Consider the following 13,757-nt stretch of genomic DNA (forward strand, 5'->3'; position numbering starts at 1 on the left):
TCTTAATTAACCATAGGGATACTCACGTCACGTTTAAACTCATCGACCAGGAAGTTGACGATGACATTGTCGAAGTCTTCACCGCCGAGCAGCGTGTCTCCGTTGGTACTCTTCACTTCAAACACTCCCTTCTGGATCTCGAGAACTGAGATATCGAACGTACCACCGCCCAAGTCGTATACGGCAATACTGGGGAACGAAATGTGTTGTTATAATGAGGTACACCAAACTAAGATTATTTTTTTTGCCCCTGGCTGGAGGCCTTAAACTCTAGTGGCCTTACTACAAAAACTTAAACGTTTGTTTTACACTTGTCTAAAAAAATTGTGGCTGCAAAATGAACCATATGTCAACGTCATTATCTGATATTTTTTTAGACAAGTCTTAAACTGACGTTTAAAAGTTTTTGTGGTAAGACGGTAGGCATCCACAGGGATTTGTCCGGTTTAGCAGTCAACAGCCTCCAAAGCTGAACTGCGAGATGCCATATCAAAAAAAAGTTTGTTTTTTTTATTGTTTTAGGTTTTTTAATAGAATATTTTTTAATTCAAATGTAAATAAGAATATGAACAAACTATTACGAAAAACTTCGGACGTTTTTGTAGCAAAAAGTAGGTGTTCCAAACTAAAATATATCTCAGTATATTTGGCCAGTACTCATGACACAACTTACTGTTGATTAGTTCCAAAATATAGTTTCCAGTGCATTGATTTAGAAAGTTTTTGGGTTAGAAAAAAAAATCTTGATAAAGTTCTATGTATTTGTCGGCGACGATGAATAAGTGTAAAAGTGATAACTAAATGATAAAAGCAGTGATAATCAATGTTTAAGTTTTTTAAGGTTTTATGATAGTTAGTATGTCTGTAGTTAATTAAAAGCTATTTTCTGTTGTTGTTTTTAATTCCTTTAAAGTTTAAGACTAAAATTGTTAAGCGTATCTAAGTACTAATTTTAAGTGTAACTTGTATGCCCTAGTTTAAGGATTAACGTTTTTCAATAAAAAAACAGATATTGCTGTTGTTTTAATTATAAAGATAGAATACTAAGGTTGCATAATTAAAATAGTCAGTACAAATAAGGTTGTTAAGTACTAAGTTTTGTATTTGTAAATAAATATAAGTGAAATGCCTATCTTATGCAACCTAGAAAAAACCCTAGAAATAGATTCAAATAGTAAGTCTAGGGTATTGGTACTTTTCCATTGTTGAATTTTAGTTTTCTTTTTGGCCACGAGCGGCGCTAGTAGGATGATCGACAAATTAAACCGAATGTTATCGAAACCTTACCTTAACGAGAGCCGTTTGAGTTTTTTAAAGTTTTCTAATTAAAAAGGGATGTTTTTAAGGGTGAATTTTTTGTATAATATAAGGGAAATCGGGTTGCATAGGATAGGCATAGCTGGAACGTTATAAGTATGCCAAATCACCTGAAAACTGCCCCAGAAAGATTCCCATACATAGGGCACGGGAACGCCCCTCGCTCCCATTGGCTGTCGCATCGGCCATATTGTGAACGACTTACCCGCGCTCTAGCGTATATAATGAGGGCATATTTTGGTGATCGGGCAGTCCGAATCCAGCAGCGCTCCAGTTAACAAGAAGAATAAAGGAAGAATTAACCCTGAATAGTGTTATTGTCTGCACCCTGCCTTGTTGAAGAGCGTCCCCGCCAGCAGCCCTATTCGGCACCACACCAATTATACAGTCCACACCCCTTCAGCTGGTCCTTCGCGAGCCGGATAGGGTGAAGATCAAGATGCCTTCGACAAGATCAAGTTCTGCGCAGTCCAAGACCACCGGGGAAAGTTCTACGTCAACAGACTGGAGCATGAATACGCCAAGTGAAACCGCAAGTTCGTCGATAGCAAGTAGATCGACGCTTACAAAGGACGCCGTCGCCGCACAAACGAACGCCGTTACCTCAAGCAAAGGGTGTTGTTGGAAAGGATTCATCAGCGGGGGAAGGGAGCCGCCCCCCTCCGCCATCAAGGATAAGCGAAGAATCGGATCCCGTACATGAAGTAGGAAGCCACCCCACGTCCCAGAACCCGGAGAGAAGCGTCGCAGTGAAGGCTCGTCCACAAGATTCAAGCATTCCGCCGTCAAGTGTCAGCGCGTCAGTTGAAGGAAACCCTCAAGCTAAGAAGCCGACCCGCGATGTAGACACGACGTCCAGCCGCTCGTCTCAAAGAAAGAAGGCAGAAGCACAAGCAAGGATGGCGGTGGCACTACGGGAATTAGAAGTAGCTGAAGCCCGCGCAAGGGTAGCTCGAGCCGAGCTGGACATCGCCGTCGCCGAGTCCGACGAGGAAGATGGAGCTGGTGAAGAGTTGTACGAGCAAACCCATGAAGTGGAGAATTGGTTCATCGAGACCAGCGCCGGGCCCAGCAAGAAGAAGAGACCGACCGATTCTAAAGAAGAAAGAAGCGATATCCACCAACTGGCTGAAGCAATACGCAAGCTGTCTGAAAACTCACGTGACGTCACCGCGCCGAAGTACATCGAACTCCCTCACTTCAACGGATCCTGTGAAGAGTGGTTGGCATTCAGAAGATCATTCGAAGATACAGCCGCCTCATTCAGCAACGCACAGAACTTAGCGCGCCTAAGAAGAGCTATACAAGGGAAAGCGAAAGAAGCTGTTCAGAGCCTGCTATTCACCGCTGAAAATCCACGCGAAGTAATTAAGGGATTGGAGTCAAGATTTGGAAGGCCTGGAGCGCTAGCATTATCAGAGCTGGAGAAGCTGAAGAATATGTCAAGAGTGAGCGAAAACCCAAGTGATATCTGCGTGTTTGCAAGTCGCGTGAAGAACGCTATAGAAACAATCAAGGCGTTGAAGAAACCGCAGTACCTCAGCTCGCCTGAAACATTGAAAGCCATAGTGGAGAAGATGCCGCCCTCTATGAAGTTTCGCTGGTTTGCCTATCACAGAAGCAGAAGAGATGAAGACCTTCAAGAACTATTACTTGTTGAAGCGTTCCTGGAAATTGAAGCAGACATGTGTGGGGACTTCGCTCCGCCTGAAGCGTTATCAGAATACAAGAAGGGTTTCAGAAGGCCGGTGAATGTGACACAAGACACGTCGCAAGACAAATATAAGAAGTCGTGTCCAGCTTGTGAGGGTGAACACTATGCAACAGAATGCAAGAAGTTCAAAGAAGCGGATATAAATGAGAAATGGGACATCGTCAAGAAAGCAAGAATCTGTTTTAAGTGTTTACGATTCAAGCACTCAAGAATCAACTGCAAGGCGCCTGTGTGTAAGCAGTGTGGAAGATGGCATCATACTCTCCTGCACTCGGACGAGCCGCCTGTACCAGTACAGAAATCAAGTGACGAAAACAAAGGGAAACAAACATATGAAGAGAAGGTTTCTTCAGTAAACAGTACCAAGTCAGAAGAGAGAGCATATTTGAAGATTGTTCCGGTGCATCTCTACGGGCCTAAAGGACAAGTACGTGTACTGGCGTTGCTGGATGAAGGATCAACTGTCACGCTCCTGGACGAGGCAATAGCAGAGACGATTGGAGCTGAAGGAAGTCGCGAAGCTCTGTCTATTGAAACAGTGGGCGGAAGAGTTATAAGGAAAGATAGTTCTCAGAAGATTCAATTGAAGATAAGAGGAGCCCACAGAAGAGATAAGAAGTCCATCACAGTTAGAACAATTGACGACTTGAGGCTGTGTGAACAAGGAATCAGTAAGAGCACGGTAGAGAGCTGCCCGCATCTGAAGGCAATCGAAGAGCAGTTACTCTACACGGCAGAGCGGCCAAGGTTGTTGATTGGGCAAGACAATTGGGCACTTATCGTCACAAGAAGATTGAAGAAGGGCAAGCCAGCTGAACCCGTGGCCTCTCTCACTGACTTAGGGTGGGTGCTGCACGGCTGTGAAACTGGCACGAACACTGTAGTCAACTTCGTACATTATGGAAGAGCGACGACAGAATCAGAAGACATAGAAGAAGTAGTAAGGCAACATTTCCAGCTAGAATCGCTGGGTATCCAGAACCGACTGCCATCAAACGACAGCGACAGAAGAGCCTTAGAAACTTTAGAAAAAACGACGAAACGTTTAGCAAGCGGGCAATTCGAAACAGGCCTCTTGTGGAAGAAAGAAGACGAGCGCCTGCCTAACAACTACAAGCAAGCTTTTCGTCGTCTAATCAGCATTGAAAGGAAGCTGGACAAAGATAAGGAAGTCAAAGAGTATTACGAGAAGCAAATCCAGAGCATGGTTGAAAATGGATACGCAGAGAAAGCGCCAGAGACGTCAACTGAAGGAAGAACTTTCTACTTGCCCCACTTCGCAGTTGTGCACCCTGTCAAGCGGAAGCCAAGAATAGTGTTTGACGCAGCAGCCAAGTACGAAGGGAAAAGCCTCAACGACGCCTTGCTAGCAGGCCCGGATCTACTTCAATCACTGTTCGGGGTGCTGCTACGCTTCAGAGAAGGCCCAGTGGCTGTCATGGCCGACATCCAAGACATGTTTCTTCGAGTCAAAGTGAGGGAAGGCGACCGAGACAGTCTAAGGTTCCTGTGGCGAGGAAGCCGAAGAACAAGCAAACCCGACGAGTACAGAATGTCGTCGATTATATTCGGGGCAGCGTCATCGCCCGCAACTGCGATATATGTGATGAACAAAAACGCGGAAGACTTCAAGGCAACTCACCCAGAAGCTGTGAAAGCTATAAGCAGGAATCACTATATGGATGATTACCTACAGAGCTTCGCGTCGATTGAAGAAGCTAAGAAGATATCAAGAGAAGTTAAAGAGATACATTCTCGAGCGAGTTTTCACTTGAAAGGCTGGGCGAGCAACGACATAAGGGTATTATCAGAAATTGAAGACACGAACAAAGGAGAATCACTGCTGCTTACAAAGGAAGAAAAAACTCTGGGACTGAGGTGGCTTGTGAAAGAAGATAAGTTGGCGTTCAACGTTGGTCTGCGCAACACACCGAAGGAATTATTAGAAAATACAAGAGCGCCTACGAAGCGTGAAGTCACAAGTGCCGTGATGTCAACATTCGATCCGCTAGGCTTCGCGGCGCCTGTGCTAATACAAGGAAAGAAATTAATTCAAGACATATGGAGAACGAAGGTTGACTGGGACGAGAAGATTAACGAAAAACAAAGAAAAATGTGGTCAAGGTACTTAGAAGAGGTGCTGGCATTAACAGGACTTCAGATACCGAGATGTATCTCGCCACGCTGCGGTGAAGGGCAGCTACACACGTTCACGGACGCTAGCGAAGAGGCTTACGCGGCGGTTGCTTACTGGAGGACAGTTGAACCCTGCGGGAAAGTGCACGTCTCCATGGTCGCAGGCAAAGCAAGAGTATCGCCGACAAAACCAGTGTCGATTCCACGATTAGAGTTGCAAGCCGCCCTGCTTGGCAGTAGATTAGCAGCTAGTATCGAGGAAGAAATGAGCCTGCAAGTATCAAGAAAATTCTACTGGACTGACTCTAGCACCGTGTTACTGTGGATCAAGGCGGAGCCAAGGAAATTTAAAACCTTCGTGGCTAACCGGCTCGCAGAAATCGAAGAAAACACTAAGCCGGAGGACTGGAGATGGGTGCCCACTAAAGAGAACCCGGCGGACGACGCTACAAGGGGAACGCCGGCCGAGTTCAGTCACAAATCAAGATGGTTCCAAGGCCCCGCGTTTCTTCGACAAACGGAACAAGAGTGGCCTCTACACGATTTCAAGTCTGCGGGCAAATTACCGGAGGAAAAAAGCAAGGAGCAAGTGGTGGCTGCAGCAACAGAAGGGAAGGCCTTAATTGATTTACAAAGGTTTTCAAGCTGGGAGCGACTACTGCGCGTCACGGCCAGAGTGGTCACCTTCGCATACCTCTTATTGAAGAAGACCCGTAAAGCAGCCACTACTGCCGTGCGCAAAGAAGACGAGCCTTGGCGACCGCAGAGAAGAGCACAGAAGGACAAGAAGCGAACCCCCAATCAACCAGCCATCACCAAGTCTAAGAAACCCCTATTCGGCACCACACCAATCATACAGTCCACACCCCTTCAGTATTAAAAAGATTATTTCCCGAAAAATTTATCACATTTCGGATTAAAAATAGTCTTATTTCTAATAAAAAATGTGCCGCGGTTTCTAGGAAAGCAGCGCGCATGGAGCACACAACTAGCTGGTACCGCGACTGCTCTCGCACCGCTGCAAACGTGTTCCAAGCATTGGCTCGGACACTGATCGACGGTGCATACATTTTAATAAATTTTTGTCTGACTTGGGAATCGAACCCGAGACTTTGTGAACAGCAGTCGAACTAAGCGACGACTAGACCAACGAGACAGTTAGTGGCTATGTAAATTTTACGGTCAGTTAGCACCAATTTACTATAACGATAATCGAATCATTTTCAGTTGTCAAATTGCCAATTTGAGCAATGGGCGGCAAGTTACACTTTGAATTCGGTCGCAGCTGCACTACTGCTTTGTATGTATTTACATGAAACCGTTTTGAACCGAAGCGGCAGCGTCAGATATCTGTCATCAAACATCGATATCTACAGTGACTTTGGTTATTGTTATAGTTGAATGGTGTCATCAAATCATTAATATCTTTAAGGCCTTTACAAGCACTTATGAACCCAACGAGGTCTTTAGTACATAGTTTATACTCACATTTTATCGTCAGTCTTGTCCATACCGTAGGCGAGGGCCGCGGCCGTGGGTTCGTTGATCACACGCAACACGTTCAGACCAGAGATTTGTCCTGCCAAAACAACGTTTTATATTTAAAAAAAAAACTTCTTTTTTAAATCTTTTCGATATTTTTTTTATGTTTTGTGCGCCCAGTGACATAACATAGTGCAGTTGTCTGAAATTTTTTAGGAACTTTGAAATGAATTTTCCATGCCAGCTGTCAACTGGTCAACACATTCGATACTCCTAACTTTTAATTATCTCTGCTTTACACATGATGATGTAAATTATGAAAACGAAAAATGACTCCTGTGGCTAAACCACTGAACGGATTAGGTTATTTTTTTACAATTCGCCATAGAATATCATAAAGTGTATGTGATAGGATTTAATGTAGGTACGACACCTGTTACAATTTTAATTTAACTTCTGGACAAGTTTTCGAAGTCAAAATTAATTTGCCATAATAGAAGAATGACTTTGTTTTTCTAAATAATAATAGCTAAGTAATGTAGCGCAATGTTCCATAAAGTTTGGCACAAAAAGTACTTATGTTTTTTCTATGTAACACAAACCTGCATCCTTAGTGGCCTGTCTCTGCGAGTCGTTGAAGTAAGCTGGCACAGTGATGACGGCATTCTTGACCGAGGTGTTCAGGTACGCTTCAGCCGTCTCCTTCATCTTGATCAGCACGAAGGCGCCGATCTGAGACGGGGAGTACACTTTGCCGTCGCTGCCTGTGTGCCAAGGAAAAATAAATATAGTATTATTATTTATTTGAAGTCATGGTGGCCCATAAAAGCACTGGACTCTGTAATGAGTATGAAGGTTCGATTCCAGGTGAGCCAATGCATTTTTTGTAAAGTATAATATCTTGGACACCAATTACTGATTTAAGGTGAAGGAAAACATCTAGAAAAAAAACTGTACTATAAAGTTTGAGTCCGGAAATCACGTTATTGGTAAATTGTGCCTAAATGGAACAATCCAATTAGGATAAATTATAATGTTAATTGTTGAAGCATGCATAAAAAATAATGTGCCGCGGTTTCTAGGAAAGCAGCGCGCATGGAGCACACAACTAGCTGGTACCGTGACTGCTCTCGCACCGCTGCAAACGTGTTCCGAGCATAGGCACGGACACTGATCGACGGTGCATAGGTAAGTCCCAAAATTAAAAAAAAAAAAACTAAAATATTACAAAATAATTTTCACACTTTGTGAGCTTTTAAATTCGAAATCCCATATTCACTGTCAATATAAACATCAGATTTCCTTAGAACAACTGTTAACTTTGAAAATTGAACATTACAAGTCATAGTATAGGAGGGGTACCGAATCTTTGTGCAGCTGACAGCTGTAAACTTTCATGATAAGAAAATAGCATTTTGTTTTTATTGCCTGACAGGAATTGTCACCCGCACCATAACGGTCATACCAGACCATAAACAGAAATAGTCTTAAGAAAACTTTATTTTAAATTGTCAATGAACTAGGCCCAATTTTCCAGAACATTTCATCTCACCTTGCACCCAAGCGTCTCCATTCGAAGCCCTGACGACCTTGTAGGACAGGTTCTTCATATCCTTCTGGACCTCAGGGTCATCAAACCGCCTGCCGATCAGCCTCTTGGTGGCATAGAAGGTGTTGCCACTGTTGGTGACGGCTTGGCGCTTGGCTGGCATGCCGACTAGACGCTCGCCCTCCTTGCTGAAAGCCACGTGGGAGGGAGTCGTGCGGGAGCCTTCGGTGTTTTCCACTACCTGTGGGTGATGAAAGTTAAGTTGAGTTAGGCTTGTTGTAAATTGTGTATAGTTATCGGCACGAATCTTGACCTCTGACCTTCACCTGCGCAGAAGTAATTTATTGGGTCCCTTTTGTGGTACGAAGTGAGGCGCGGGGGCGGTCTAAAGCGGTGATTGGCCCGCAGTGCATCGCGTCATAACCGTCATTCGGGATTGGTTCTTTGCTAATAAATCACTTCTGCGCAGATGTAGGTCAGAGCTCAAGATTCGTGCCGATAACTATAGGTTGAAGAAAACATGTATTATGAGCTTAGTCACCACCTTGATTCTCATTTCGATTGCCATTGACTGGCAAAGAAAGTCTCCACCAAAGTCAAACATTTTACTTTCAAATAGACCTAGTACAATGTCCTTATGAAGTCAAGACAGTTGCCTCGGAAATAATAAGATTCAAATAAGGGCTTTATATATCACTGTTTAGTTCAGACTAGCTGTTTCTTAGAAACTTGTTCCCATACCTGGATTAAACATGGCTTATGTCAGAGATAGCGTTGCTTCTCAAAGTGATTTTTTGAAAACAGTTAAACAGTTTCGGAGCATTTGCGATAAATATTTTTCCTCTTTATTGTATAAGTAAGCATAAAAGTATAGATTTCACGTACATTTTTATCTATTTATAGATGACACAGATTATGCCAAAGATAGTAGGTACAATACTCGGCTTACTATTTCTGTATTCTTAGCGAAGTTTTGACGTCAATCATTGGTATATTGATATAATATGAGTAGAAAAGAATTTTTTATTCGTTTGTTACTGAACCGATTTGTAAAATTCTTTCGTAATATTATCCCAGTAGGGACACCTGGTTCTTCATAATACGAAAGATTATTTATGATAAATTGTACTTTATTAAGTCATACATAATGATAAAAGGTGCCCCACATTTCAGAGGGGCGGAAACATGATAGAATCTGAATTGATAAAACATATCTTTTGAAATACTGACTTAATTACTCATAGCGTATTGCGGTATTATCACGTCAGAGTGAACGATATCCGAAACTTTATCAAAATAAAAGATACGAGATATGTGTTACGTAACATTCTTATAAGACAGACGTGTGTTGCTGGGGACTTTGTTGCGCCACTTCTTATAAAAAAAAATCATTTTGGAAGGGTTAAAAAGGCGGGCGTTTTGGGGATTTTCTTTTTAATTTTCAACGTCCAAAAAGCCGATGTTCAGAATAATTCTAGCGAGTTTTGAATGTAAAAATAATGTGCCGCGGTTTCTAGGAAAGCAGCGCGCTTGGAGCACACAACTAGCTGGTACCGCGACTGCTCTCGCACCGCTGCAAACGTGTTCCGCGCACAAGCACGGACACTGATCGACGGTGCTTACATATCATGAAAGTTCATGAGATCTTCTCGAAAACTGTATCTAAAGGTATGTTTTGAATGCTAGCTGCCGACTGCAACTGCCGACCGCACATGCCGCGACTGCATGAAGTCGGCCGCAGCTGCACTACTGGTTTGTATTGTATGTATTTACATGAAACCGTTTTGTATCGAAGAGGCTAGAATTCAATGCGACTGACAACATTTGTTTTCAAAAGCCCATACATTTGTAGTTACATGAAAGACAAAATTTAAATTGAGTATAATTCCCATGGGTCCAATAAAATTACTTCAGTAGATCCAGTCAGAACATAATCAATGTCAGTCTAACCAAGGGGTATTGGGTTGCCCGGGTAACTGGGTTGAGGTCAGATAGGGCAGTCGCTCCTTGTAAAGCACTGGTACTCAGCTGCATCCGGTTAGACTGGAAGCCGACCCCGACATAGTTGGGAAAAAGGCTCGGAGGATGATGATCCAGTCAGAACATAAGTTATGTATTTATACAAACTTTACGCAAATTAACAATACACAAAGGGAAAATTAAATTGATTAATATCTTTTAGCAAGTAACATCTGAGCACAAACAATAGGAATAAATCTTTTAAATTAACTTTATAAATCAAGCGGAACAAAACTCCAGTATGAATTTTAATACAACTTGTCAGAAATATAGCTTTTATAATAGGACTAGCTGTTTTCCCCTGTCCCACGGTAACTACTGCCCGTACCGGGACCAAAGTATAGACTATGTAACCTATGTTACTCGGGAAGAGTGTAGCTTTCCAACTGTGAAATATTTTCTCAATTCATTACTTCCGGATCCTATCCGGGTGCAGACAAAAGTTCCTTGGTGAAGTGGGTGAACGCTGAAAAAAGCTAGTATTGATATAAATATTGTACATCGACCTTTGTACTAACAATCACCCAAACTTTAGGCTCAAAGAGCGTTATCTCTTATCAGTACCAACTGAGACAGTCCAAAGGTTTATTACCCTACTGCCAAGAGGGGTATCATGTGTTTGTTATTTTTTTCTTTGACTTCGTATCATCCAAAACGGCTCAGTAGTAATTCCACAATGAAGTTATTGTTACATTCCTCTTCGAAACCTAAATAACCATACATCATTTGCCTAGCCTTTTCCCAACTATGTTGGGGTCGGCTTTCAGTCTAACCAGATGCAGCTGAGTACCAGTGTGCCACAAGGAGCGACTGCCTGTCTGACCTCCTCAACTCATTTACCCGCGCAACTCAAATATCATCTTTTATATAGGAAAAAAATAAAAATGGTGTTTCAAGGGTCAAGTTTTTCGTTCAAAATTCGCTCTAAGTTTATAATTATTTCGCTTTCAAGCCGAGCCCCCAAAATAATAATCCGATTTGACGCCACTCTGAAGAGATAGATAATACATTTTCTTTCTGACGTCTTATTATGACGTATATTATTTGAGTAAGTACGTAAAATGAATAAGATTTCCGTTTGAGATTCAAGGTCTGCCGTATCGCCTTGAAAGCAGAAATTACGTATTCAATTCTTATAAGAACTGTCAGTATTGCTTTAAAAATTCTCGAAATTGTATGTAGATGTAGTCAAAATAGATTGAATCCATCAGTGCCGTATAGTTTTCCTGCTAATATTATAAAAGAGAAAGTTTTTAAGAATGTATGGAGGTTTGTTACAAAAAGTACTCAATAGGCTTAAAAAACTTAGCAGTAATATTTAACATACAAGAATTTAAGAATGGACTTTGACTAGAACCTAGCTTATATATCAAAATTTAAAAAAAGGCTATTTTTAATCATGTGAAGGAAACAGTTTTCTCTGCATGCTGAATGTAAATTTTTCCTCAAGTTACTTAAATCCACATTTTCTTGATATCCAATTGTCAAAGCATCTTTATTTTTTTCCAATTAGACCTAGGACAGGTGCTTGTGAAAAGCTGTGAAATAGGTCACTTTGGAGACCAATACCACAAGGCTAGGTATAAAAAGGCTAATATATAGCTTACCTTAGGGGTCTTGCCCTCCATGACAGCCACACAGGAGTTGGTGGTACCCAAGTCGATACCAATGACTGCACCGCGCACACCCTCAGACCTAGCAAGACAAAATCGTTGTTAGGCCGGCAATACAAAACCATTTGAAGCAGTCAGGAGCACCTGCACAGTGAACTACGTTCTATGGATGCAAATACTTGAACCGCTCCAGCAGTTGCAACTGATTCGGGTGGTCGACAGCCAGTCTTATAGTTTTCACCAAACTTTTTGTCATCTTCGAACATGGTGCAGTAAGTAAGGTACCAGCAGATGGCAGAGGTGTGCCATTTTAATGTCTTTGGCAGTTGATAAAAGGCAGGAAGTCCGATAACCAGTCGTACTGAGGGGTATTGGGTTGCCCGGGTAACTGTGTTGAGGACGTCAGACAGGCAGTGACATACTCAGGTAAATCTTGACTGGTAGCCAACCAAAAGATAGTTGAGAAAGACAAATGACAGCTTGTGAACCATTTATTATTATGGAACTTTAACATAAAACATAATATATCATTGCTTGCATATTGCATCACATAAACTTTGTTGACATAAAACAGATGACAGCAGGATTAAAATGTCAATATCTCAAAGTTTTTGAGTGTATGATTTCCTATGAAAAGGCTAGGTAGATGATGTATTCATGAGAGAATTGCCATAAAAATATCATGACCTGCCTAGCTTTTAGCTTGTCGGCTTCCTGTCTCACTGGATGCAACTAAAAACCAGTGTTTTAAAGCAACTGCCTATCTGACCTCCTCAACCCAGTTTAACTAATCCCCCCTGCTAAGATTGGTTGTCAGGCTGTCATCTGACTATTTGTAACTGCCAATGTTTACTCGAGTTTTATGATAGTTAATCAAATCCAATAATTTGTTCTTTGGAAATCAGAAATTTATAGTTAAAAATAATAAGTGAACTTGTCAATGGGACTGACAAAATGATTAGCTATGTATGAACCATAAGTGTGAAAGTCAAGTTATGTACAAAAATGGAATCTTATAAGCATTCTAGACATTTTGCGAGCATATAGGTTATGTCCCATAGAAGCAAGTGCCTAATTTATACCACTTTCAAAGGTCACTCATGATATGCAATAAGTTAGGTTATGATGAAATATTATTGATTTTGGTAAAATAACACTTACTTGTTCCTGTATTGGACAGCATGTTGCTGGTAAATGGGCACTGTGGGGGCTGCGGTCTGAAAAGCACGACAATATGACGAAATGTTAACTTCAACAATTCCATGAAGAGGCCCATGCGTCTTACGGACCGGCACGAATAATTAAAAGAAACACAAAGAAATAACAGTAATTGTTACAGGAAATTAGAATTTAATAAGTTTTTGACATTTTCAGACAATGTGACATACGATTTTCATTCGTTTTAAGAAATAAAATGGTCACTCACGTTTCTGATAATTGAGGAAAAATTCCTGTGTGTGTAAATGTCTGAACTAAGGCCGGAACACTCCAGAGCCTTGCGGCCGATCACCCGCGTAGCGGTCAACATTTTTGCGACAATATTATCAACTGTTTAATTTATTTGCTAGCTTTATTTCACTTCAAACAGAACATGTGGGTGACGCAACTTCATGAAAGAACGATTTTTACTTTTTTTTCTAGCACACCTCAAAGAATAAAACTTGCCACGCCAAAAAATATAAGCCGTGCGACCTAGAATGTTCTCCTTTTTATGTTGTCGCAGGAATGTTTTCATTGGCACAGATTCAAACTTGCTTCTTTTGTATTGGTCCATTACTCGTGACCGGCATTTTGTAGCCAATCAAAAGAATGGAATTGTTTGATTTACAAAGTAGCCTCAAGTAAAAACGAACTCGTTATGTAATAATACAAAAAAATAATCTATGCTCTTTTTTAGGTAATAAATATTATTAAATACATTTCAGTT

General features: G+C 41.6%; 1 protein-coding gene across 1 annotated transcript in view; it reads right to left on the reverse strand.

The window, feature by feature from the left end:
* The window catches only part of LOC110382555 (heat shock 70 kDa protein cognate 5), a 28,218-nt gene extending 14,724 nt beyond the window's left edge, over positions 1–13,494 (reverse strand). The window contains exons 1-7 of the mRNA XM_064043115.1: positions 13,257–13,494; positions 12,992–13,047; positions 11,825–11,912; positions 8,202–8,439; positions 7,252–7,413; positions 6,656–6,746; positions 27–189 (exon numbers count right to left, since the gene is read on the reverse strand). Coding sequence (XP_063899185.1) covers positions 27–189; positions 6,656–6,746; positions 7,252–7,413; positions 8,202–8,439; positions 11,825–11,912; positions 12,992–13,047; positions 13,257–13,358 — 900 coding nt within the window. The 5' untranslated portion in view covers positions 13,359–13,494. The remainder of the gene's footprint in view (positions 1–26; positions 190–6,655; positions 6,747–7,251; positions 7,414–8,201; positions 8,440–11,824; positions 11,913–12,991; positions 13,048–13,256) is intronic.
* Between the last annotated feature and the right edge of the window lie 263 nt (positions 13,495–13,757).

The sequence above is a fragment of the Helicoverpa armigera genome, chromosome 30, assembly GCF_030705265.1.
Source record: "Helicoverpa armigera isolate CAAS_96S chromosome 30, ASM3070526v1, whole genome shotgun sequence".
Lineage (NCBI taxonomy): Eukaryota > Metazoa > Arthropoda > Insecta > Lepidoptera > Noctuidae > Helicoverpa > Helicoverpa armigera.